This window comes from Schistocerca gregaria, chromosome 1 (assembly GCF_023897955.1).
Source record: "Schistocerca gregaria isolate iqSchGreg1 chromosome 1, iqSchGreg1.2, whole genome shotgun sequence".
NCBI classification, from domain to species: Eukaryota; Metazoa; Arthropoda; class Insecta; order Orthoptera; family Acrididae; genus Schistocerca; species Schistocerca gregaria.
In genome coordinates, this window is record NC_064920.1 from 680,920,651 (window position 1) to 680,948,537 (window position 27,887).

Below are 27,887 nucleotides of genomic sequence, written 5' to 3' on the forward strand. Positions count from 1 at the left end.
GACAAAAACGATTCATAGCTCAGAATGCACTGAAGTCTCTTTTGGCTCATCAATAGATGTCCCTCTCCTGGCTCGCCAGTCGGTCGCATGTCGGAGTCGGTAACAACAGAAAATTAAGTCACCCAAGAACGCTTCACAAAATTAAGTCACTCAAGAACACTTCAATGAATTTGTTGAGAAGTTCCTTAATTATAACTAGTGATCATTTTTATTCTGTAATGACAGCAGCTAATTTGGGAATGAAACCCATTATATGCAGCTTATAAAACTGTTCCTCAAACTTCACTGCAGATGCAGAATAAATCATTTAGGCCTATGTAAATTTAAATATTTTGTAGGCAGATGTAAAGTTGTGAGACAACTATACATCAAGTTTATTTTATTTAAAGGTCGGTGATCACGTGGCAAAAAGGGAATATCAATAAAATACTGTGAAAATGAAATGTCAGTAAGCTGGACATGTATATTTTTTAAAAATATTCCCGTCCATAGTGAACACTTAAAATACAAGAAAAAATGCAAAATATCTTCGCCACTAGCCGTTTTCCTTAACTAACCGCAACGCATTTAGAAGCTTACGTTATAATCTTCAGGTGATGCTAGCCCAAATTGCTTTCATTTACGCTCAGTTTGCGAGCAACTAGTGACGTTCATGGGGGATGAACATGTTTTGAATTGGCTTGCAATTTTATGTATATTGATAAGTTTATCCACATTTCAACCAAAACTAACCTTTTTGCTGCCGGAGTACACAGAAAGCGCCACTGATTACTGTTTATTGAGAAAAAACGAAGCTAGCGTGAGCCGTTTAAGGTACGTGAACGGCAATTTCATGGAGATGTGATACCGCAGACGACTCCGGTGGCTGCACTCTGCATGAAAAGTGGCGGACAAGACTTTATAGTTCCCTTCAAACACTGGATTGCGCTTAGAAACAGAATGGTCACGTGATTTTAATTTACGGTCAGTAAACGTCAAAGCAGTCAAATGCTTGCCGTCGCACAATGGCAGTGGTATGCATGTGCAAGTTTTCTTTGCTTGTGGCAGCGCTGCTCGGAACAGATTTGATGTGACAACGAAAGTACTTGATTATGTGAGTATTGGAAGGAAACGTACGTACTCGTTAGTCGTGTTGTGAAAATACACAAAGTGTACAATGAATAGTGGCAAGTACGTGCAAGTGTTTCTGATAGCACAGCTTTCCTGTAAGTCTGGTCGTGCATGCAACAGCGATATATGGAACCAATATTTCATTTGTTAGGATTTACCGAAGTGCTGGACATTTTTTGTTGTTTTTAAAGCGGAAAAAAGCCTGTGTCGAACAGTTTTAAATACGCTTCACATATTGTTAAGGGCATGTTATGGATAAAATCGTTGTCGAAATTTAATTGTTACGAGGTTCTGAAATACTGCACGCAAATTTTGATTCAGTGAGCGACCGTGAAGCAAGGGCTTAAGCACAATTCATGTTTTGTAATGTATTAGCATAGTATGTAATTCCATCTTTAGTATCATCGTATGACAACAACCGGATGAACTGTGCCGTTGGTCGTATTTCACAAGGTGCCCATTGCCTGTATTCATGTGCTTTCAAAGTATGTTATTAATAATTTATAATAATAGAAGAAAAGATCAAACCAGTAAACATTTTTCATAGTAGCTCGCTAAATGGAGACTAGTCCAACATGTTTGATTCACGTCTGCAGTTTTAAGCTAAATGCAGTTAGTAATATCGTTTTCAACAGCCTGTACAACTTTTAAAATGTTACTATTAGCAATCTGGTACGTTTTACTATTCTTGGTATGAAATTAACTTATGACGTTTTACCAAAAACGTATCTTTGAGTCTGAGTATGAATGGTTCCGAAGAAAGTCTTCGAGCTGATGCCATACCGTCTATTCAGATCAACGTTTCAATCATAGTGGGCTAATGTGTGCACTGAAACTCAAAGGGTCAGTTGCGGTGTTTTGGTTATAAAGAAACAGCATTTTTAGTTTAAGGGCATGCAACGTATTACTATGACAGTTTTCCTGTCAGATTGTCATATGTTAGCAGTGAGACTTTCTAGAATTATTCTGGTGCATTATCAAGTACTATGACCCTTCCTTGTCATAATAATATCCCAAACTTTTAACTGTACCCAATTTACCCCTCGGGTGGGGGATCTGGGATATGAAGTGTACTAATCAAGTAAAACATACTTTAATGTCTTATGCTACAATTACTGTAACGATAATTAAGAGTGCATCCTTGAAACCCATGTTGCAGTACAAATGTCTAAGTTTCCAAAATGTTTAATGCAAAATCAATAATGTGGGTTACTTGACAAGATAAATAATTAAACTTAATACTATTCAAGAAAATTTGAAATATCAGATGCAAAAAAATCTTCCAACTTATTGTCCTAAATTAATCCATTCTGTGTTACCCATTTCTATGAAAATCCAGTAATTGCCATCACCCTTACACCTGGATAAAAACTTCACTTAGTATTGGTTTCACTTTTGTGTGTGTTGTAATTTTATGCTCCTTTACTATCTTACCACACCCACTTTGGTAATGCACTGAAGCCCATGGTCCTATTATTTCTGATTTTGAGTTAATTCATGTAGCTTCATTACCTCTGCCAGTAAGCCTAGTGAAGACTGCCTTAGTGTGTTGTATGGAATGTTGAACTCTTTAGCTGCAGCAGACACGGACATCTCTTTTGTTACTACTTCCCCGGCCTTCTCAACATCACTTGAGTCATATGTGACGTCCTTTATATGCATGTTGCATGGAAAGGCAAACTAAGACCATTGTCCACCATAAAGTGCAGTTATACCAAAATTACTCAACATTCATAAAATGTTATTTACTAACAAACTATTAGTGATATATTACTAATTATATTAAAATTGGGTTTAAAGCATATGTGATGTACCCATAGTTTCTCACAGTATCACAGCTGGTTTCTCAACTGCATCCTTTCAACTACAATTGTATGTATTTACTGCAATGTTACGAAAACGAACATTTATTTCAAAATCACAATCTCACTTTGGCCAACAGAACTTACGGGCACCATATTATAACCACCTGTTAAATGTGGACTACATGTTAGAATTGAATATGTATGAGGATTAGATTAACAATTATGAAAAAATTGTCATTTGCATCCAAATTATCCCATTATCTTTTCTCGCTGGGGATTTTAATGTCTGTAACTTCATGTAGAGTGGAGCTGCGACCACTGACCAGAACGCCAGAACGGGATTGTTGAAAACGTGCTAGCAGTGCTCGATCTGTGCCTCCTCAACACTGGAGCTCCCACACACTTTAGTGTGGCACATGGCACTTTTTTGGCCATTACTCTTTCCATCCGTAGCCCTGGATTTCTCCCCTCTGTTCAGTGGGGAGTTCACGACGATGTGTGCAACAGCAGTCATTTTCTGATTGTCTTATCTTTTCATCAGCATCATTCATGTGGATATCCTTCCAAGTTGGCCTTTACTAATGTGGATAGGGATGTCTTTTCTTTGGTCGCCATTTCTGCTGTTGCACCGCACAGTGGCATTGATGAGTCCTTGTGAAACTTGACAGGTGCCATCCTTTTGGCAGCTGCTTCAGTGATTACTTCTTCCTCGGGTTGTTCTCGACAGAAGGCTGTCACTGGGTAGACCTCTGAAATTGCTGTGGCTGTTAGTCTATTACCATGCCCTTCAATTCTACAGATGGTATTTATCTCTGGACCACCTTCTGGCCTTTAAGTGGCTTTGTGCCTGGTCCCGTTTAGAAATAAATTTGTTGGGAACTGTGTGTTGCTGCTATAGAGCCGCATACTCACTCGTTGCAGGTATGGGCAAAGGTAAGGCACATTTTTGGCCTCTGTTCTCGTACAGGTGTCCCAGAAATTTGCCAGAATGGTGTTACCCTTGCCAGCCTGGACTCTGGTGCTGAGCATTATGCTCGGCATTTTGCCAAGGCCTCAACAGTGGTTCACTGTCTGCCCGTGTTCTGTTTTCTCAAACTCTGTCTGGAACAACTCCCCTTACCTTTTGTTCCCTGCTGCCTGGAGCTTCATAATTCCATGTTTAGCAAATGGGATTTTGTCAGCACCTTTGCTCTCTGCCCTGATATGGCTTCTGGACCAGACTTTGCCCACAACCAAATGTTTTTCAGTGAGTAGCCAACATCGTATACTTGCCACTTTTAACCATCTGTGCAGTGAGGGGAAGTTGCCTTCTCAATGGCAAGAAAGTGTCGTTATTCCAGTTTTGAAATCGGGTAAACTGCCTCTTCAGAAGGGCTGCTGTCCGAACAGTTTAACCAATGTCCTCTGCAATGTACTTGAATGTATGGCGAGTCGAAGGCTGTATTGGATCCTTGAATCCTGGGACACCTTTTTGGCTTCGATGCAGGATGGTTTTCACTGAGGCTGCTCTATTGTAGATAATTTAGTCCACCTGGAGTCGACTATCCAAATGGCTTTTGCATGGCATCAACACCTTGTTGCAGTCTTCTTTGATATGCATAAAATTGATGATACTATATGGTGCATATACATCCTTGGCACCTTACACGAGTGGATCTTCCGCGACCCCACCCACTCCTAAATTTTATCTGGCACTTTCTTTCATGTTGCACTTCTCAGGTACGGGTTGCTATCTCCTATAGCACCTCCCATCTGCAAGAGAATGGGGTTCCACGGGGTGCTCTTTTGAGTGCCCCTCTCTTTTTAGTGGCTGTCGATGGTCTGATGGGAGCTGCAGGGCCTATGGTGTCCACCCTTTTGTCTGCTGATGATTTTTGCATTTATTTTTGCTTGTCCGTGATAGGCATTGCTGAAAACATACTGCAGGGAGCAATATACAGAGTGCCTGAGCTGGTACCTTCTTCTATGCTGATTGGTCCTTCTGTCTGAAGTCCAAGAGGTGTGGATAATGACCTAAGGCAGGTGAGCCCCCCATGAGGGTGTCCTTCCAGCAGGAAGGATCACGCCATCAAAGGCGCTGGCAATCATGGGGGATTTGGCTGCACCCCGATACCTCCTGGTGGCATGCACGGAAGATGGTCACAATTTCACTTCATTTAACCCACTTGTTATTCAAAAGGCTGTAGATGACATTGCCTGGTCTTTTGAAGTCCTGCTCTTGGTTGCATAATGAGACCTTGCTTCTGGAGATGGATAGTGGTCTTCAAGCAAAGAAACTGCTTAATTGAGTACTTCTCCACACCGCACTCTGAATTCCTCCCGTGATGTCATAGCCACTCACCTGCTTGATGGTTTACCAAGGCTGAAACAACAGCCTGCCTCATTGACCAGGGAGTGACTGCAGTTCATCATGTCATGAAAAGGGTTGATAAAGAATTAGTGCCAACCTGCACTCTATTCCTCACATTTGACCATGTGGTACTTCCATCAAAAATTACGGCTGGCTACGAAGCTATTACTGTCGGACTGCATATCTCAAATCCCACGCATTGCTCTAAATGTGAGTGCTACAACCACACCCATGAATCTTGTGAAAATGCAGCCAAATATGTAATGTGCGGCAGGGATGCTCATGAGGGTGTGTCTGCCTCCTTCCCCTCACTGTATCAACAGCAAGGTTAACCATGCTGCCTCTTCCCATGACTATCTAGTGAGAGAACCGTTCAGGAGATCCGGGTGAAGGAAAAAGTTTCCACTCCCATTGTTTGGAAAATGATGGCTAACCGCAAACCTTGTACACCACCCTCTGTCAGTTATAGTACAGTTCTCACTACACCCCGACCTATGAAGCACATGGCTGTGTAGACTTGCAACTTTGTTTAGTGCCATGCTTGTGAAATCATCCAGGTCACACTCTCATCTTCACCTGCTACAGATGCATGCCCTACCAAGAAACCTTCGTCTGCGCCAGTGAAATTGTATGACTCGCAAATAGAAGCACAGAAATCTAAAAAAGGAGTACTCTCGTGATGACGTTCTGCGCACATCTAGCCAGCTAGCATATAGGTATGTACCTGACAAATGGCATGATTCTAAGCAGTCAGAGGCATACAATCTTCCCCTTCTCCGCCTCAGTGTTCTTCTTCCACGGTGTTACCATGCAATACAATCACTTGGCTGACCTCCATTTCACTGGGACACACCATGAACAACCAGTCTGCTGGCCAGCCGAAGGCAAATGCTGACGCCCTCTGTCAAACTAATGGCCAGGATCCTCCAGCCTCTGAACCTGATCATTGTGCACATTTGAATTCTGGCACTCGGCAGCCATCATAGTGACTCCTCTGCTATTTGACACATCTGTCTATCATCAGATGTGATTATTCTCCAACAGAACATTAACAGCATCAGATCCAGTAGGGTTGAGTTACAGCTCCTCTTGCGATTATACATACCAGTTGTTTTCTGCTTCAGCTTGTGGGTAATTCGTGTTGCTCATTTGAGATGAAATATTTAGTTGCACCATTTTCTTGCACACCGAGCTTCAAGCTATTGCTGTCTCTTTTTTCCTCCCCAGTTTCACCTTCTCTCTTGGGAAATGTCTTCTTACCCTCGTCTTTGGCTCTTTGCAACTTATTGTTCAACTTCCTCCCCCCCTTTCTGCTGCTTGATGACTTAAGTGCCCAACATCCCCTATGGGGCTCTCCATGCTCCTGTCAGAGGCTCTCTCCTATATCTTCAGCCAGCTCAATCTAATCTGTTTGAACATGAATACATCACATATCTTCCCAATTCCACCCCTTTTCCCTCTTGGACCATATGATCTGTACTGCTCAGTTTGCTTGTTGTCTTGAGTGGTCCGTTCTCTCTGACAAACACTCAAGTGACCATTTCTCCTGTGTCATTCGTTTGCTGATGCCTATCCCATCTGTTTGTCTAACCAGCTGGCAGCTTTCTGAAGCTGACTAGCAGCTCTACTCAATGGCCACTTTTTATGAACACCATTTCTCCTGCATTGATGAGCAGATAGAGTATACCTTACAAACACTATTCTCACTGCCATGGAGTATTCCAAACCTTGCACCTCTTCCTCGCAGCGATGTACCTCTTTCCCCTGGTGGATTGAGGCATGCCGTGATGCAATATGCACAGGGAGATGAGATCTCTGCTTTTTTAAAGGCCATCTTACGATGGCGAACTTTATCCGTTTTTCCGTACCCTCTTACAAGGTTGGGCTGTATCTAGAGCTTAGCTCTTTTCAGCCATAGGTTCTTTAATACTGTTGGGACTCCATTTATTTATATTATTTGGGAAAAATTTATATTTCCTGTTTTTACTTAAAATATTAATTATCCAATTCAATAACAATAATTCTTCAGTAACTAATTATGTCTTCTATTTCTATCTGTCAATACATTCTTTATTTTTCTTACTTAATCTACTTCTTCCTCTTTTTCTTCTTCTTCCTGAGTGGAAATAATGTTATATTCCGGCATTCGTCTTACGGTTAGGGAAAACCCCTCTAAAACCCCACATGCGATAATGTATCTTATATAATGTTTTACTTTATTTCGTATTTTTGACTAAAATCTCACTTAACTTTTTAATTTTTTTTTTTTTTTTTTTTTTTTTTTTTTTTTTTTTTTTTGTGACTGACAATTGCACTTCAGCTTTCATTAACTAAATGGCTAATATTATTAGAAGGTCCAAGTTCAATTGTCCTATCCAATTCTTCATTAGTCTCCCTAATACATTGTGCTATAGTATGTGATGGAAATTTATTCTGGTAGCATGGAAAATTGAAATGCATAAATTCTTCTTTCAGTGTTTTAGTTGTTAGCATATCAGAGTGAAGTCTATTCATTCCTATATTGCTGACAAGCTCAATCAGTCGGTGCTGTAGCGGTAATATATTTACTGAATTATATATATCTTGATTTGTAATGTAGAGACTTGACCTAATAGCAATTCGTAAGATGCTTTTTTCCGTACTTAAAATTCTTTCTGTGTGCTGTTTACTTGCAATCCATACTGGTGCCCCATATTCCAAAACGGTCTTATAAACGTTTTATAAGTATAAGTTAATGTACTATTGCGTGCTCCTGTTATACATTATCTAATTAACTTTAGAAGTCAGATTCTTCTCCTTGCCTTTACTAGGATATTATCTGTTATAAGATCTAAATAATTTGCTTTTGGTTTTGGTAAAATTTCTTCTCCCCAGAGTTTTAACTTTACTTTATCTGGTGTTTGTAATTTATTAGTAGTAAAATTTCTGTGTGTGAATATCACAAATTGACTCTTGTGCGCATTAGGTTTAATGTGCCAGGTTCTGAGCCACTTTTCTAATTTTGTGAGGTATTGTGTGTTTGTATTATTTAATTCTTCGGACATTCTCCCATGACACCAATAAACTGTATCATCTGCATCAAGTGTCAAGCCTTCATTCCAATGAGTAGGCAGTAGAATATCAGCTGTATGTAAGGTGTACAGCAAAGGTTAAAGAATAGCACCCTGTGGCACCCCAGCTTCTGGAATGAACGGAGTAGAGAGTTTATTATTAATCGATACATATGTAGGTCTATTGTCAATAATAGTGCTAATTAGTTACATAAATTGAATTGGGATACCAAAGTTCTTAAGCTTATAATATAATCCTAGTCGCCACACTGTCGAATGCTCTTTCTGTATCCATATATAAGGCTGATGCACAATCTGTAACATTTAAGGTCTTAGTAATGCTAGTACATATTCTGATAATCAGATCTATAGTTGAATGTTGTTGCCTAAAGCCTGCTTGTATGTCAGGTATAAGTCTTGGTCTTCTGCAAATTTATGCAATCGTCTGTTTAATATGGACGCAAAAGATTTTCCTGTAGTTGACAAAAGTGTTGTAGGACGATAGGATGTTGGATTATTTGATGGTTTTCCAGGTTTTGGTAGCATAATTACTTTTGCTGTTTTCCATTGTTGCGGTATTTATTTTAGTTTTAAAACATTGTTGTACAAACAGTGTAATATTCTAATTTTTTTTCCCCGTTGGTGCTACTCTAACATGTAGTCTGCTAATTCCATCCATTCCAGGAGAAGTGTTTTTGCCATTATTTATTGCTTTATCTATTTCTTCTTCTGTAATTTCGTGAATCACTGCTAATTGCTCTTCATTTAAAACTTCTGGGGAGGTTAACATCATTGACATTTCTTCATCAATTTTTTGTTTATGTGAATTATTAAAACGTGGATCCTTAGGTATTTTATGAGTTTCTATTAAAACTTCTCTAAAAATTTGTGCTTTTTCTTGATTATCTGTTGTTATATTCCATTCCCATTGTATTGTAGTGGAGGCTCAGGGTTTATGTTATCTCCTATAATACATTTAAAAGTCTTTCAGAACTTGTTTGATTGTTTGTGATTTAACAATACACATGTTTTTGACCATCTTTGCGAATGAAAATTTGCCAATTGTCTTTTAACAAGCATATTCAATCTGTTCCATTCTATTCTCAATTCTTCAGACTGAAATCTTTTTATCTGTCAATATATCCTACGTTTTTGTTTTATAGTTGCCAAAGTACTTTCAGGTATCTTCCTAGATTCTCTTTTATTCTTTTTACTGAAACACTTTCTATTCCACTTGTTTTATAGCTGTTACAATGGCATCATTATATTGGTTTAATTCTTCAGTTGTTGTTATATCGATCACTTCTGGTATATTTTTATCAAGCAATGTTTGATATTTTTCTTGATCCATGTTTTCTAAATCGTATATTACTTCAGTACTTTGTTGACTTTTAGTAGAATGGTACATTGTAGTTCTTACTAATAGTGGTAAATGATCACTAGCAATACTTTTGCCTATCCAGTGAGCAGTAAAATATCGATGTATATTGTTACCATATGAAATATGATCGGGTACTCATGTACCTCTGTGGTTTATAAAAGTGGGCTCATCATTGTCGACTCGTCGAATATTAAAATTTGTAAGGATTGACTCTAGTATTCTACCAATTGTATTTGTTGTGGAATCTCCAAAGGTATTAGAGCTTGCATTTAGATCACCCATAATGATAAAAGCGCCCAGATTTGTCATACATTCAAAAAATTCTATAGGTAATCTGTCCTTTGGAGGGATATATATTGTTGTTAAAAAGATAAATTTCTTAGTTCTTGTTTGTGTCTTCAATATCACAGCTTGTATATTTTGCAAATTTTCTGGCAAATCAATCCTAACTGCTGGAAAATATTTGCTTTTAATACTGCTACTCCTCCACTAACATTCCTTTCACTAGTATTAGTATCATATCTATGATCTATAAAATAGTTGATCTTTATTGGATGCTCAGATGCCTTTGTCTCTGCAATACCAATCACATTAACATTTTCTGACTCTATAAGATGTTCTGTTAAATTAATTTTCGATAGTATACCATTTACACTGAGAAAGGCAGTAATAGTTTCTCTAACAATTACATAATTTTCTCGGGGATCCATTTTTATATACTATCTACAAAATTAGAGATGGTTTCTACTCTTTAAAATATTTGTGTTTAAGTACTGTTAACTTTTGGAGAAGGTATTTCTTCTACTTGTATATTTCTCTGCGGACTATTCTTTTCTAAAGGTGGCCATTGCTGTGGTGGTTCTTCTATTGTACGTAATCGGTCCTGAAGATTGTTTATGTGGATATGCATGGAGTTTAAGCTCTGTGTAATAGCAATCTTCCTGTTGAAAAATTTCTTCACTACATCTCCAATGGCTGTTTCTATTTTATTCTTCCTATCGGGTAGTATATTGATCAGAGCTGTAGTAACTGCTCTAAGCATATCATCTACTTGAACATATTTATCATCAATGTCAGCTTCCTTTGTAATTGGTGTATTGGTACAATGTACTTTCGCAGTTGTGTCAATCCATGCGACCTCTTTTGGTCTCTTAGGACATCTAACATCGGTTGCTAGGTGGTCATCGCCACATGTCTGACATTTTGGTTTTGCGTTTTTAGCTGTGCAGATACTTGTAAAATGTCGGCCTAAACATTTGCCACATTTTGGTGGCTTTGTGCAGTTATTAGTATAATGTTCGAAGCTATAACATTTTACACATTGTACTGGCTTTGAAGTTTCCACTGTATGTACCTTACAAAACATCTTAAAATGATTTTTTAAAAGATGATCTACTGTATGTTGATCACACTTAATCATGCACATTTTTGCAATTTACTTTCCTGTTTCTTTGGATTTCATTCTAACTACCCTAACAAAATTAAGATGTAGTTCCTTCAGAACTTCTTCGACGTCATTGATTGTAACATCAAAGTCAACCTTTGTTACGACAACACCCAAACTTGGAACAAAATTCCCGAAATTTCTTTGCTGTTGTAGCCTAGGATTATAATTGAGTCTCATTGCTTCAACTTTCATTTCTGGTCGGAAATTTGCCTTTGGTTTTTTGATTATTTGTTCCTCAATATTTGGGTTTTTAATGATAAGAATAACACTACCATTTCGACTGAATTTTATGTCAGTTATTTCTTGTGCCAAATTTACTTGTTTTAATTTAGTGCACAATATCTTAGTTGTTTCACCTTTTTCAAAATTTGAAAAGCGAACTGCATGCTCACGATCGGTAAATTTTTTTTGTAATTGTCTCTTCGTTGTCAGACTCGATGTCTGTTAAATAGCTTTTTTTCTTCAGTTTCATTTGGATAGTGTAGCCCTGTTCTTAGTTACCTTGAATAACTATGTTATATGTATGTTGATTGTCCTCTTGAATGGTGCCTGTAACATTTAAGTGTTGCTCTCCATTTTGGTCAGTGACTGTTAGATCTTGCTGCATGTTTTCAATTGGCTGTTCTGTTAGTATTTCTTCATTAGCTGTCTCATTTTTGACTAACTTGTGTTTGCGTTTTAGTTTTTGCATATCTGTTTTCTTTGTCATACTAGCATAAGCTGAAGTGCTATGTCTGTGATTCTACTCGTGGATTATTCTTTGCCCTGTTCTGTGCCTTGGCCTATGCAAACGCGGGCTGATACGACATGAATGGGGCCCTGGCTTGCCAATTCCCTATTTCCGGCTGTCCGGAAACTCGCCTATTGAATAACGGATACAGATGCAGGACACTAAAATTTTACGTAGCAAATAAATTTGCTAATTTGCTTCAACAGGCTTTGTGTGACTGCCTTGCTGTGCGAGACTTGGCATTATAAACAGCAATGTGCACAGTGTTGCTGCATTTTCAAGGACTGCAGAAAAGCTAGTCTGCTTTCTGTTCAAAGTTCTGTTAACAGTTTTACTCCCTCTTCTGTTGTTTGGGGGTAATCTCCGTTGGCTTTCAGGAACCACATTTAGACCCTCTTGATATCTCCAACACCTTGGGCCAATATTTTGCAGACATTTAGTGTTTCACCCACAATCGTTCTGCCTTCCTCCCTCTGAAACAGGCGATGGAGGCAAGGATGATATTTCTCGTCCCAGAATCATGGGGGTTACAATACTGCTTTTACTATGAGGGAGCTTAAACATGCACACTCTTTGTCCCAGTTATTCATTCCAGGACTGGGCGGCATTCACATTCTGATGTTGCAGCACCTATCTACTTCAGGGCCTATGCCTTCTCCTCGATACATATCAATGCATTTGGACAGATGGCACGTTTTCCATTCGCATGCGTGAGGCCGTTGTCATTATCATACCTAAACCTGGTAAGGACAAACACCTTCCTTCCAGCTGCTGCCCAGCGGCCCTCACCAGTAACATCTGCAAAATGGTGGAACATATGATTAATGGTCGGCAGATGGAGTGGCTCGAATCTCGGAATCTTCTCACAGATGCTCAATGTGGATTCTGTAGGCAACACTCTGCAGTTGATCATCTCGTCTCCTTGTCAACTCGTAATATGAACAATATTTTATGGAAGAGCCAAACTGTGGCTGTATTTTTTGTTTTGGAGAAAGCATATGACATCTTCTGGAGGATGGGTATCCTCCATGTTATGTATGAGTGGACCTGCTGGGGTTGTATGCCCCTTTTTATCTGGGAATTTTTTAAAGACTGTGTCTTTAAGGTATGTGTGGGCTCGGCTGTGTTGGTCACTGTTATTCTAGAGAATGGGGTGCCTTGGGGTTCTATACTCGGCATTGTATTATTTGCCATAGCCGTAAACCCTATTATGGAGCCTCTCCCACCGGGTACCTGAGGCTCTCTTTTTCCTGATGACTTCGTGATCTATTGCAGTTTGCAACGAACCTGTCTACTTGAGTGGCATCTTCCTTGATGTCTTGATCATTTTTGCTTGTGGAGAATCAACAATGGCTTCCACTTTTCTGCTGAGAAGACTGTCTGTATGAACTTCGGGCAGCACTGGGAGTTTCTTCCCCCGTCCCTACATCTCGGCCCATTCCTTCTTCCCTTCATTGACACAACGAAATTTATGAGACTAATATTTGTTAGGAAACGGTTGGTCTTCCCACATCTCTTACCTGGCAGATCGTTGTACTTGCTCCATCTAAAGAGTTCTACCTGTTTTATGCAGTATCTCTGGGGGAGCGGATTGGACAGTCTTTTGTTCCTACTGGTCTCTTGTCCGTTTGAAACTGGATTAAGGGTGTATCATATATTCATCCACAAATCCGCCTTTCTTACATTGTCTTAACACCATCCACCATTGTGGGATATGTTTAGCCACTGGTGCCTTCTATATTGGTCCCATTGAGAATCTTTATGCTGAGGCTGCTGACTTTGGATTGTCCTATCAGTTTTCGTTCGCTGCTTTGCAGCTCTGCTTTACCCTCCCTGCCATATTCTCCATGGGTACGAGCTCTTCACTGCCCTGGCATTATGCTGAGGTATGTGTTCATTTTGGATTCCATTCAGTTCCTAAGGACACTACTTCTGGCCTGCTGTATCACAGTGAGTGCCTCGCACTTCACATGCGGCTTAGCGACAGTGTCTTTGTCTATTGTCTACATCGATGGTTCCAAGGCCAATCATGGTGTGGCGTGTGCCATTGCATTTGGCGATGATTCTTTTAAATATTGATTCCTTGACCAGTGGTTGATACATATAAAATAGAAAGAAACTTCCACATGGGAAAAATATATTAAAAACAAAGATTCCAAGACTTAACAAGCGGGAAAGCGCCGGTAGATAGGCACAATAAATAAAACACACACAGAATTTCTAGCTTTCGCAACCGACGGTTGCTTCTTCAGGAAAGAGGGAAGGAGAGGGAAAGAGGAAAGGATGTGGGTTTTAAGGGAGAGGGTAAGGAGTCATTCGAATCCCGGGAGTGGAAACACTTCCCTTAGGGGGAAAAAAGGACAGGTGTACAATCGCGCGCGATCGCGCGCTCACACACACACACACACACACACACACACACACACACACACACACACACACACACACATCCATCCGCACATACACAGACACAAGCAGACATTTGTAAAGGCAAAGAGTTCGGGCAGAGATGTCAGTCGAGGCGGAAGTACAGAGGCAAAGAAGTTGTTGAAAGACAGGTGAGGTATGAGCAGCGGCAACTTGAAATTAGCAGAGGTTGAGGCCTGGCGGATATCGAGAAGAGAGGATATACTGAAGGGCGAGTTCCCATCTCCGGAGTTCGGATAGGTTGGTGTTGGTGGGAAGTATCCAGATAACCCGGACGGTGTAACACTGTGCCAAGATGTGCTGGCCGTGCACCAAGGCATGTTTAGCCACAGGGTGATCCTCATTACCAACAAACACTGTCTGCCTGTGTCCATTCATGTGAATGGACAGTTTGTTGCTGGTCATTTCCACATAGAAAGCGTCACAGTGTAGGCAGGTCAGTTGGTAAATCACGTGGGTGCTTTCACACGTGGATCTTCCTTTGATCGTGTACACCTTCTGGGTTACAGGACTGGAGTAGGTGGTGGTGGGAGGGTGCATAGGACAGGTTTTACACTGGGGGCGGTTACAAGGGTAGGAGCCAGAGGGTAGGGAAGGTGGTTTAGGGATTTCATAGGGATGAACTGTTGCTTGTTGGTGGGTTTGATGTGGACGGATGTGTGAAGCTGGCCATTGGACAGATGGAGGTCAACGTCAAGGAAACCGGCATGGGATTTGGAGTAGGACCAGGTGAATCTGATGGAACCAAAGGAGTTGAGGTTGGAGAGGAAATTCTGGAGTTGTTCTTCACTGTGAGTCCAGATTATGAAGATGTCGTCAATAAATCTGTACCAAACTTTGGGTTGGCAGGCTTGGGTAACCAAGAAGGCTTCCTCTAAGCGACCCATAAATAGGTTGGCATACGAGGGGGCCATCCTGGTACCCATGGTTGTTCCCTTTAATTGTTGGTATGTCTGGCCTTCAAAAGTGAAGAAGTTGTGGGTCAGGATGAAGCTGGCTAAGGTGACAAGGAAAGAGGTTTTAGGTAGGGTGGCAGGTGATCGGCGTGAAAGGAAGTGCTCCATTGCAGCAAGGCCCTGGACGTGCGGGATATTTGTGTGTAGGGAAGTGGCATCAATGGTTACAAGGATGGTTTCCGGGGGTAACAGACTGGGTAAGGATTCCAGGCGTTCGAGAAAGTGGTTGGTGTCTTTGATAAAGGATGGGAGACTGCATGTAATGGGTTGAAGGTGTTGATCTACGTAGGCAGAGATACGTTCTGTGGGGGCTTGGTAACCAGCTACAATGGGGCGGCCGGGATATTTGGGTTTGTGAATTTTAGGAAGTAGGTAGAAGGTAGGAGTGTGAGGTGTCGGTGGGACCACAACACCCCAATTTAGTAGTTAACCTTTCCTCCAAACATCTCTCCCAATCCGAAACCTCTGTCCTATCCAAAGGCCTCACCTTCAGCCCCACTCCCAGGTTCAACCAAACTGCCCTTGTCAAAGATTTACTGTCCTACACTCGTAGTCTCTGCTGGAAATATCACTTTGCCATGAAGAAAAATAATCATGATCCAACTCCCCAAGACACTATCCAAATTGAACCCTGCCTGGAACAGTTCCGTCCTCCATCACAGTGGGACCCACCTCCTCTTCCTCAAAATCACCCTCTCCAAACCTTCCAGGAATTTCTCACTTTCAGCCTTGCCTCTCAATCTTTCTTGAAAAACCTTAATCCTACTCCCAACATCAGCACAGCCGAAGCCCAGGCTATCTGTGATCTGAAAGCTGACCGATCCATCATCATCCTTCCGGCTGACAAGGGTTCCCCGACCGTGGTACTTGATCGTCGGGAGTATGTGGCTGAGGGACTGCGTCAGCTTTCAGACAACACTACATACAAAGTTTGCCAAGGTAATCTCATTCCTGACGTCCAGGCGGAGCTTCAAGGAATCCTCAGAACCTTAGGCCCCCTACAAAACCTTTCACCTGACTCCATCAAACTCCTGACCCCACCGACACCTCACACTCCTATCTCCTACCTTCTACCTACTTCCTAGACATACCAACAATTAAAGGGAACAGCCATGGGTACCAGGACGGCCCCCTCATATGCCAACCTATTTATGGGTCGCTTAGAGGAAGCCTTCTTGGTTACCCAAGCCTGCCAACCCAAAGTTTGGTACAGATTTATTGACGACATCTTCATGATCTGAACTCACAGTGAAGAACAACTCCTGAATTTCCTCTTCAACCTCAACTCCTTTGGTTCCATCAGATTCACCTGGTCCTACTCCAAATCCCATGCTGCTTTCCTTGACGTTGACCTCCAACTGTCCAATGGCCAGCTTCACACATCCGTCCACATCAAACCCACCAACAAGCAACAGTACCTCCATTATGACAGCTGCCACCCATTCCATATCAAACGGTCACTACCCTACAGCCTAGGCCTTCGTGGCAAACGAATCTGCTCCAGTCCTGAATCCCTGAACCATTACACCAACAACCTGAAAACAGCTTTCGCATCCCGCAACTACCCTCCCGACCTGGTACAGAAGCAAATAACCAGAGCCACTTCCTCATCCCCTCAAACCCAGAACCTCTCACAGAAGAACCCTAAAGGCGCCCCACTTGTGACAGGATACTTCCCGGGACTGGATCAGATTCTGAATGTGGCTCTCCAGCAGGGATACGACTTCGTTCATGAAATCCTCCCCACTCCACCAAGAGTGTCTTTCCGCCATCCACCTAACCTTCGTAACCTCTTGGTTCATCCCTATGAAATCCCCAAACCACCTTCCCTACCCTCTGGCACCTACCTTTGTAACCGCCCCCGGTGTAAAACCTGTCCTATGCACCCTCCCACCACCACCTACTCCAGTCCTGTAACCCGGAAGGTATACACGATCAAAGGAAGATCCACGTGTGAAAGCACCCACGTGATTTACCAACTGACCTGCCTACACTGTGACGCTTTCTATGTGGGAATGACCAGCAAAAAACTGTCCATTCACATGAATGGACACAGGCAGACAGTGTTTGTTGGTAATGAGGATCACCCTGTGGCTAAACATGTCTTGGTGCACGGCCAGCACATCTTGGCACAGTGTTACACCGTCCGGGTTATCTGGATACTTCCCACCAACACCAACCTATCCGAACTCCGGAGATGGGAACTCGCCCTTCAGTATATCCTCTCTTCTCGATATCCGCCAGGCCTCAACCTCCGCTAATTTCAAGTTGCTGCTGCTCATACCACACCTGTCTTTCAACAACTTCTTTGCCTCTGTACTTCCGCCTCGACTGACATCTCTGCCCGAACTCTTTGTCTTTACAAATGTCTGCTTGTGTCTGTGTCTGTGTATGTGCGTGTGCGTGTGCGTGTGCGTGTGCAGTCGCGCGCGTGCGTGCGTGTACACCTGTCCTTTTTTCCCCCTAAGGTAAGTCTTTCCGCTCCCGGGATTGGAATGACTCCTTACCCTCTCCCTTAAAACCCACATCCTTTCGTCTTTCCCTCTCCTTCCCTCTTTCCTGAAGAAGCAACCGTCGGTTGCGAAAGCTAGAAATTCTGTGTGTGTGTTTTATTTATTGTGCCTATCTATCGGCACTTTCCCGCTTGGTAAGTCTTGGAATCTTTGTTTTTAATATATTTTCCCAATGTGGAAGTTTCTCTCTCTCTCTCTCTCTCTCTCTCTCTCTCTCTCTATATATATATATATATATATATATATATATATATATATATATATATATATACCATGGAGCTCTACACTCTCTGTCAGGATGTGTGGTACATCCAGTGACACGGGCTTGCAAATTGTGTCATCTGCTCATTGCTCAGATTCTCTCAGTAGTCTTCAGAGTCTTTGCATGCTGTACTCAGTCCACTCTCTAGTACAATAGATCCAAGAATACCTCTACTTGTTTACTGTGGGGGGAGGCAATGTGGTATTTATTCCTGGTCACATCAGCATGCCAGGGAATGAGGCTGCTGATGCTGCATCTCTCCTCCCTTGGACTGCTAGTCATTTTGTTCCCACGGATGAACTTCGTGTCAGTCTGTCGGCATGTAGTATCACTTTGGAGTGCACTGTGGTCTTCTCTCCAGGGAAACAAACTCCGCGACATTATACCTCTCCCAATAGCATGTCGACCTCCTCTCAGCCCACAGGTCACGAGGAGGTCATTTTAGCCCAGTTGTGTATACGACATTGTTGTTTTAGTCGCTGCCATATATTAACTGGTGACTCTGTGCCTACTGCTCTTGACCCTACATTGTGTGCCAGCTTCTGATCCAGTGCCCATTTTTTTATGTTTATGTTAACATCTTATGTATGCTGCCTACTTCGACAGATGTTTCAGCAGATGACACGTCTTCTGTTGATCGTGTCTTACTTTTTATTTGTTGTAGCTGCATGGCAAAGCAAATTGCATCCTCCCCCCCCCCCCCCCCCCCCCCCTCTCCCTCCCCTGAGGGGACCTCCACCATCGCAACTATGTTTTGTGAAATATTCCCTAGGCGCATCCTTGTCCTTAGCTGTTCCTATTTAAAGTTGTTTAGTTGTGTTTGTCTTTTTTGCCTCAGGGTTTTAGTTAGTAATTGTTTCTTGTTTTTTTTCCCATTAATATGGGCACTTATGACTAGCAATTTTGCACAAAAAAAAAGGTTACGCATTTATATCTTGACAGCCAATCCCTTGACGTGGTGGACTCTCATTGGATTTTGCAGGACTGGTCTTTAATGCCTGATTGACATGGGTTCCCCATCTCCATCAATGGTCATGTTGGCCACACCTCAATGCTGTCCAATGTCTTAGCAACACCAGCTGGGGCACAGATCGCCCTACTCTTGATGCAGCTGTACACAGCATTGGTCCAGTTCTACCTAGATTGCAGGAGTTTTGCCCACTTCTTGGTATCACCTTTGATTTTACAGATGCTAGATCTGATATACCTCTGTGGGGTAAGACTGACAGCTGAGGCCCTTTGGACTAGCCCTCTGATCAGTCTCCTAGCAGATGCAGGGCTTCTACCGTTGTGCCAGCAACAATTGATCACTTATGTGTCACACATCTGCTGTGCTGCGCCCTGGAGCACCTAAACTACCATCTCCCATTTCCAGATAGAGAATTCCACCTCCTGCAACAGTGGCCCAGGTATGTCGTCCATCGTACTTTCTGCCCTGGGGGTGGAGGGGGGGGGGGGAGTCTCTGGCTGCTCCCTGGATGGGGCACTTTGCTTGCCTTTCTTCCTTGTTCCTTTCTTTAGACTTTGTTGATCTTCATTAGACTTTGGAGTTTTCATTTCCTGGTTTCATTATCTATTTCCTTCTTTGGTGTGAAGTTTTCTTGACTTGGTTGTTCCAGGTAGGAGGGACTGATGACCTCACATAGTTTGCTCCCTTTAATCATTAAACTGTCCATATTAAAAGGAAAGTGAACAGAGCGAGAAGTGAAATTTCTAAGTTCCTCAGTTTGCCTGTATCTGGCAAATCTTTATTTAAAAAACAAATACACTCAATCTTAAGGTGATACATCTGTCATTCTTCATGTGTTCTTTTTTGCGAATGGGTATGGACCAGGTTTGTGTCGTCTCTTCAGGTATTTCAGAGTTGCTACTCAAACAGATGCCTGAGGTATCTGTTAATACTTTTTTTCTGTGTGTAACAATGTTTTAGAACCTCAGTAGAATTAGCTATAGGCTCAAAAGTCTTACTACATTTCATATTCTGCAGGGTAGTGTTCATATTCCTGTCAGCATTGTTATTTTGTTGGTCTGAAGTATTTGTTCATGTTTTAAAAGCCTCTGAAATTATGTTTTCAACTACATGCCATGAATGTAGTTAGTTATTCCGAATAAAAAATGGAATGTTTTTGTATGTTGTTTTTTGTGTAACGATCTTAATCTTCCACACAGAATTTAATCTTTACTATATGTTCTGATTTTTATTAATTGTAGTGATGTACAAAATAGAATTATCTACTAACACTAGCATTCTTTGTTTCAGTACACCATGACCTTGTCAGGTTCCTTTGTCTTTCTCCCTGGTCATATGTATAAAACATAAATCTGCAAGACGGTAAGCTCAGTTTTTTTTCTGAAGCACAAGGATGCACTTATTTAAAAAATAATGCACCAATTTCCAATCTCTGTAATTACAATTTGGTCTCCTATTAGAACTGCTCATTAGCATAATGGCATATGGAGGACGGGGAAGAGGCGGCAGACGAGATGGGAGATGGATTGATAGCTCACTCCTCCATCAGTACCATGATGAATCGCAAGGCTTTCATCAACCAGATGATGCACTTTCTGCTTGGATCAAACAACTAATCGAAATGTGGCGTCGATGTGAGTATTTATATTGTTGAGTTTGCATGACTTACTTGAGGGCCACATTGTTGTTGAAATTATCTAATAACTAGTTGCTTTAAGCTCCCTTACAAAGTAAATGATTTGTGGGTGAAAGTTTTGTGTTGAATCCCCCTTGCATTTGTCACAGTTTGTTTGAAAAATGTATGTAATATGTATCAAAGACTTGTCAATTATGTAATATAAATTTTCTGAATTTACTTTGCAGTGTCAGCTTTTATAGTGAAAAGTGCATTAAATACTGCAAAGTGTGTTGCATATGGTGCAAATGTAAACATTAAGCCGCAGTATAGATCAACTTTATTTTACATTCACATTCATTGGGTTTGCCAACTCTCAACCTACCAATCACCTTCTCACCTAACGTGGAACAGGTGGTATTCTACAGATCAATCGATTACCACAATCAGTACTCAGTTTCTGACCAGATGAGTTCCAGGTTATTCCCTGTGAAACATGAAAGTATTGGCTGTGACGCAATTTTTTTCTTCTTCATTTTCTTCTTCTCCGTATTATGTCATTAGTGAACTGTCTTAAAAATGTCACTGTTTTGATAAAATGAATCATCTTGTCAAAACAGGGCTGTTCCATGAGAACATGGATATGGACACAAACCTTAAAAATTAAAAATATTCTTATTACAATTCTGATTACCATTTCAGTTAGCTGAAACGCTTTTTTGAAGCTTCATTTTCATGTTAAGAAGTGCTGGGACTGAACAAATAGCCTTATAGCATGTCTAAAATTTCAGCTTCTAGACCCTCTAAGAAATTAGTTTTCAAAAGTACTACAATGATGCATTGTAAAGTAATTTATTAACAGAATATACATGAAAAACTTTACAAGTATCTTAGGTCAGCCCATTTCGACAGTTTATATTGATTTTATTTAATTAGTAAAGTCCCCAGGCTGATTTATTTTTTATTGCTATCTCCTGTTATCCGATACCGAAAAAAGTGTGAAATTTATTTTTCAGGGTCAATGCAATTTTGTAGAATCCTGAAAATAGGCATGGAAATAACAGATTTATGAGAGATATGTCTCACTACAGAGAAAGAATATTCAATATAAACAATATTTTGTTGTGTTGTTTTTAAATAGACATTTTTTTATATTTTTAACAATTACAGTGTTTCCACAATTCTCAAACAAGGTATTTCATTTTTGTAGTTGTTATCATGCCCCTCACATCAGCTGAGAAAATGAGAGAATACCAGAAATGACTGAAGGAGATAGGATTACGTGATGATATTAAGGGGAAGGACAGGGAAAGGAAACTTTCAGCCTTTTAACTCCTGCTCAACTTAAGAAGCAAAGAGAAAAAGAGGAACTCAAAGAAAATTCAGAAATAAAGTTAGAGCCAGCAGTGAAGGCAATGGTAGTGATGCTTGTGTCACCTACACAAATAGTCTATGTAAATCACCTGCTACATTAAGCAAATCAGTTAAACGTGTGGCAACTTGTTTACCTAGAAGTCCAAGAAAGGTCTGTTGGAATTAGTTGCTGTTCATGGAGTTTAAGTAAGCGAACAACAGGTGAAAAATCAGATTCAACGCCTAAATCCAAGCACAGAAGAAGCTTTTGCTATTTTTTTTATGTTAGAGATAACATTTCATGGCAAACTCCTGGAATGAAAGATTATATGATAATGAACCACATTTTCTGACTTCATTAGCACAACAGTCTGAAATCAAGAGAAAGATGTTTGCATGATGCGAAATGTGAAAAGTGTGCAAATGTATCTTTGGAAGTTAAGTGTTCTTTGGATGAGAACTTAATGAAGAAGCTGGTCAAATGAACCCAATGTCAAACAGTGAACCAGTGAATCCCTCTGAAAGAGATTCATGGTACTGTTGGTCAGTCTTGATGCTCTTTCAAACATGCTACCCCAATTATTACAACATACATTTATTAAAAGACAACAATCAAATTGTTTTGAAAACAAAAAGAATTCTGCAAATAAGAACATCATCTTGGTGCAAGTAAATTTTGCAGAAAATTATACAGTTCAGGTACAGAATGAAGTCCAGAGTGCCCATTGGTCAAAAGAACAACTCACTTTGTTTACAGAATTTGTTTGGGACTCACAAAATGATGGATATTCTTGTGCTGTTGTTAGTGATGAAATTGATCGTAATAAATATTCAGTGCGTGCTTTCCTAAGTAAAATTGTAGAGCACATTATATCCATGAACCCAGAGGTAGAATCTGCCACATTCACAAGTGATAGTGCAGCCAGTCAATTTAAGCAGCAGTTCCTGTTTGCCAACTTGACATTTTTCAGAGAATGCTATAGAATAAATATTTCATGGAACTTCTTTGCCACATGACACTGCAAAGGTGTTGTCGATGGGATTGGTGGATCTGTAAAGAGTACAGTCTGAAATATCTGCAAAGCTGGGAAACACATACTATCTGGTGCTGGGGACTTTGCAAAAGCTGCACATGAAAGATGTCATGGCATAAACATTTTTTTCTATCTCTGCCTTGCAAATTTCAAAGAATACAGAGGAATTGGATCAAATGTGGATGGGAATAGTTCCAATGGAGCAGACAAAAAGCACCCATGCTGTTACACCTATTGCTCCATATATTATTGAGTACCAGCATTACTCACTATCTTCCCAGAGGTTTGTACACAATTTCAAAAAGCGATCTTCTGCCAAAGGAAACTGATCAATCATTCAGCTTTGGTTTCCTATGCTGTAAAAAACAGGTAAAGATTTTTTGTGGGGCAGGTGATTTATGTTGAAGACGGTTATGAAGTTTCATTTCTTAGAAAGAATGACGCAAATCGAAAGATATTTACATTTCCCTCAAAGGAAGATAAATGTTGGGTAGAAAAAGACCAAATCATAGAGAAACTAGCTGCACCTACTATAGATTGGAGGAATAAGTACCATTTTCCCTACCCAATCGGCAGTGCAGAATAAAACTGGTAATTTTCAAGTGAAAGTATCATTCCGTTACTATTAAGTGACATTCTGTTACCAGCAATTTTATTTATTCATTTATTTTATTTTGTTAGTAAAATATTAGTGTCATGCATTTATCTTCTATGTCACTTTGTTTCCCATTTATCCCTCTTCACAGTATAATTTTTGTGAATTTTTATAGGAAATGAATGAGCTGAATTATTGTCGCATTATAAATGATAACAATAGCATGTCTGAATTGTCATTCCATTACCAGAAAGTTTTTTTTTTTTTTTTACATAAGTCTCATTATATGAATGAAACTTCAACTATTAAATTACGTAACTTGTGTTCCTTTGCTTATGTAGAAAATACAAATTTTTTGTCTTTTATCGTGATTCTTCGTCTTTACTATCCTTATTGTGCAAAAACTATCACCATTAGTCTTTCAATTACTCATGGAACTACCCAACAGTGACAGTTATAAGACAGTTCACTTACGATGTAATATGGACGTCACATCAGTCTAGATGTACTTGACAATGACGATAACTGCCGAAACAGTCTATTCTGAATAAAGAGTATTTAATTATACATAGCTATCTGGTGCATCTTTTCAGTAATCACGTCATTATCAGATATAGTCTTTGTTTCCTTCTGTATTCTTTTTTTCCTCCCTCTGTTGTTTGGAATTTCATAGTACTTAGTATTATTCATATTTGCAAGATCTGTTATGCAAAAAGCAGTCCACTTAATCTGATTTATTTATTTACCCATACATAGTCTTGACAAATGGAACTTCTGTTAATTACGTGGGGGCAATGTTCCTTGTTAAATATGATGAAATACTCCATTTCACTTGCTTGCAGTCAGTGAAAGTTGAACCAATTTTTGTTTACCGAGTTGTTCTTAATTTTGAAGACCATTAAAACAAATTATTGTATGTGAAATAAATACTTACTTTCATTTCACATGTGGAGCTTAAGAATTAAATTAAAAATTTTTAGTGAGATTTCAATGGAATCAAATGTCGCTTTGCTTGTTTGGTATCTTTTCTAATGCAGTTGTTAATATACAAATACTTTATGTTGTTAAAAACGATTTTGTTTTAGGGAAGAAGAGTAATGCTGTAAGACAGATGCTGCACAATTGTTTTGCTGCTGCTGGTAACCCCTATATTACAGCTCTTCAAATAATGTTAAATAGTGAAGATTTCTACCAAGCTAAAACTAACTCTTTAGCATATACAGGTAAGTGAACTGTGTCATCTCCAATACTGCTAGAATATATTTTGAATGCAACTTGTGAGTAAATCTGACACTAAAAATGTTATGTTTGTTTTAATGACTGAGCTATTATCTATAAAGAAGGCTGTAAATAGTGGAGCCTAAGTTGTGCCTTTCCTCATGATTTCCAGGCGGGCTTTGATGTGGTTTTGTATTATTTAACAAAAGATATGTTAATATTATATCATGTTATGTAGAGTCTCACTGCAAATTGAAGAGTGAGGAAGCAAGCCCCCACTCTCTGTGCAGGAACAACTACAGGCTTTTTCATAAAGTTAGACCAACCTTTCTGCACCATGCCTTTCAAATCACTTGGGACATGTGAGGAGTGCTCATTTTCCACTAAATGCAGTAACACTACATAATAAAGCAATTAAGAACTAATCCAACTATTGGAAGTTAAAACCGGAACAGAATATAAGTAAATTACCACCTGCTGCACTGTACTGCACTGCTAGGCAGGAAACTGATTGTCACCCCTGTACTGCAATTGTAGCATTCTTCTGGGCAATGCCTTTTCTTTCACAATGGTGGCTGCTTGCTTACCAGTTTACAGATAGACCATATCCAGTTGGAATGTGCATTACTTTAGATCATTTAAATCATTTGCATCTCTTTAGTGTTGCTGCTGGGACATGGTAATACGTGCTAGAATTCTGCAACTTCTTCTTTCTGGAAGGCCAGTCCTTTTACTGATACAGCGCATTTCATGAGAGGCATTATATTGCATTGTCATGACGAGGTGAGAAATGTCGTGGGATACCTTCTAATATAGTGTTGGACCTCCTTTTGCCCAGGTTAGTGCTGCAACTTGACATTCATGGACTCAACAAGTCGTCGGAAGTCCAATGTAGAAATATTTAGCCATGCTGCCCCTATAGCTGTCCATAATTGCGAAAGTGTTGCCTGTGCAGGAGTTTGTGCACAAATTGTCCTTTCCATTATGTCCCATAAGTGTTCAGTGGGACTCATGTCAGATGATCTGGATGGCCAGATCATTCACTTTAATTGTCCAAAATGTTCTTCAGACAAGTCACAAACAATTGATGCCCGATGACATGGCACATTGTCGCATTTTCATCCGTAAAAATTCCATCATTGTTTAGGAACATGAAGTCCTGAATGGGTGCAAATGGTCCCTAATTAGACCAGAGGACCCAGTCCATTCTACATAAATACAGCACACGCCGTTATGGAATTAAATCAGCTTGCACAGTGTCTTGTTGACAACTTGGGTCCACGGCATTGTGGGGTCCGCGCCACACTTGAACCCTACCATCAGCCCTTTCTGGACTCACTTGACCAGGCCACAGTTTTAGTCAGGTGGGGTTAAGCTGATATAGTCACAAGCCCAAGAGACACACTGCAGGCGATCTTGTGCTGTTTGCAAAGCCACTATAGTCAGTTGTCTGCTGCTGTGGATCATTAATGCCAAATTTTGGCGCACTGTCCTAACTGGTTCATTTGACATACTTCCCACATTGATTTCTGCAGTATTTCACTCTGTGTTGCGTGTCTGTTAGCACTGACAACTCAATGCAAATGCCACTGCTCTTGGTTGTTAAGTGGAGACCATCGACCACTGCATTGTCTATGGTGAGAGGTAATACGTGAAATTTTGCTATACTTGGCAAACTCTAGACACTGTGGATCTCAGAATATTGAATTCCCTAATGAGTTGCAAAATAAAATGTATCGTGTCTAGCTTCAAATACATTTCGCTTTCAGAATCTCTTAATCTCCAGCGTGCAGCCATAATCATATCGGACACTTTCATATGAACCATCTGTGGTTCAAATTACATCTCTGCAGATGCACTGCTCTTTTATACCTCATGTATAGGATATAACTGCCATCCATATTGCTATCAGGTGACTTTTGTCACTTCTGTATAGTATAGAAGGTAACTGTAAGAAATACGCAATGAGTCGAACAGAAATGACAAGTATATTCAAAGACAATAATTGCACTGAAGTCTTACAAGGGGAGGCCACGACATTTGGAATGTGGATTTACTTCAAGCTTCCTACACTCGTAGTACTCCATTGGGACAACAAAATGTGAAAGCAGTAGCGCGTACTTCTCAAGCGTTATTGAGAAATTCACAAGATAATTTCGGTCATCAAATATATACCTGTGCATTTCCATTTTTTACCATTAAGCGGCGGCACCCAAGTGGTTAGTGTTCAAGCCCCGTAATAGCTGGATTAAATTCCGTTAGTTTTTATTATTTTTTATTTTTTTTCCCCAACACATACTCTTTACTATTGTATTAAAATTGATACAATGGGGAAAATATGTGTAATCAGATGAACTTTTATTAATTTTACAATGTTATTTGGCAGTCTACCAATTTTTATCATCACAGATAATATAATATTCATAACTATCAACTAGTAAATGACCAAACATGTAAAGTGATGCTGAAAATGTATGCTTGTCCGTGATTTGAGAAATTCCTTACACCTGGAAGGACCCCGAAATTACGTGTTGCCTGCAAGTTTTGACAGGCACAGACAGCTTTTGAAAGATGTACAATTAATCTCTTTCGACATTAGGAGTAAAAGTTGAATATTTTTCACAAAAACATGGAAAACATAAAGTTAAACGGCACCACCTGCATTGAGTAAATGCTTTGTTTCCCCATACAAAAGGTCTTTTGAGGTTTTCCATGGAAAAAGAAACCTTTTTAACATTTTCAAAAACCCCTCTTTCAGCCAATAATTTGGAAGCAAACCATGCGAAACACAGCATTTCCTTAAATATCGGCTCTGATACTTGGTCATGCAGTAACAAGGGTATGTTATAGCGTCTTCACGAGAAGCAATTTCTCATTCTTTTTAGATTAAATACTAACAATTTTGAAGATGCGTAATGAAATATGCACTTGGCCTGTAGAAATAAACATTGCGCGGTTGGCATACTGGTGTGCATTTCAGAGGTACGACTTCAACCGTACATGTTCCATGTTCTTCGTCATCGGTGAAAATTTTATCGTACAACCCAGATTCGTTTGACCCCCCCCCCCCC

General features: G+C 40.1%; 1 protein-coding gene across 7 annotated transcripts in view; it reads left to right on the top strand.

Moving 5' to 3' along the window:
- Nucleotides 1-566: 566 nt before the first annotated feature.
- The window catches only part of LOC126363261 (exonuclease mut-7 homolog), a 265,763-nt gene continuing 238,442 nt past the window's right edge, over nucleotides 567-27,887 (top strand). Inside the window, exons 1-4 of one of the 7 annotated variants that reach the window (XM_050007953.1) lie at nucleotides 567-1,563; nucleotides 20,292-20,363; nucleotides 20,462-20,635; nucleotides 24,684-24,821. In XM_050007953.1, coding sequence (XP_049863910.1) covers nucleotides 20,479-20,635; nucleotides 24,684-24,821 — 295 coding nt within the window. In that variant the 5' untranslated portion in view covers nucleotides 567-1,563; nucleotides 20,292-20,363; nucleotides 20,462-20,478. Of the gene's footprint in view, nucleotides 1,596-20,291; nucleotides 20,364-20,461; nucleotides 20,636-24,683; nucleotides 24,822-27,887 lie in introns of all 7 variants that reach the window. The other 6 variants (XM_050007952.1, XM_050007948.1, XM_050007950.1 and 3 more) reach the window with 6 other exon arrangements.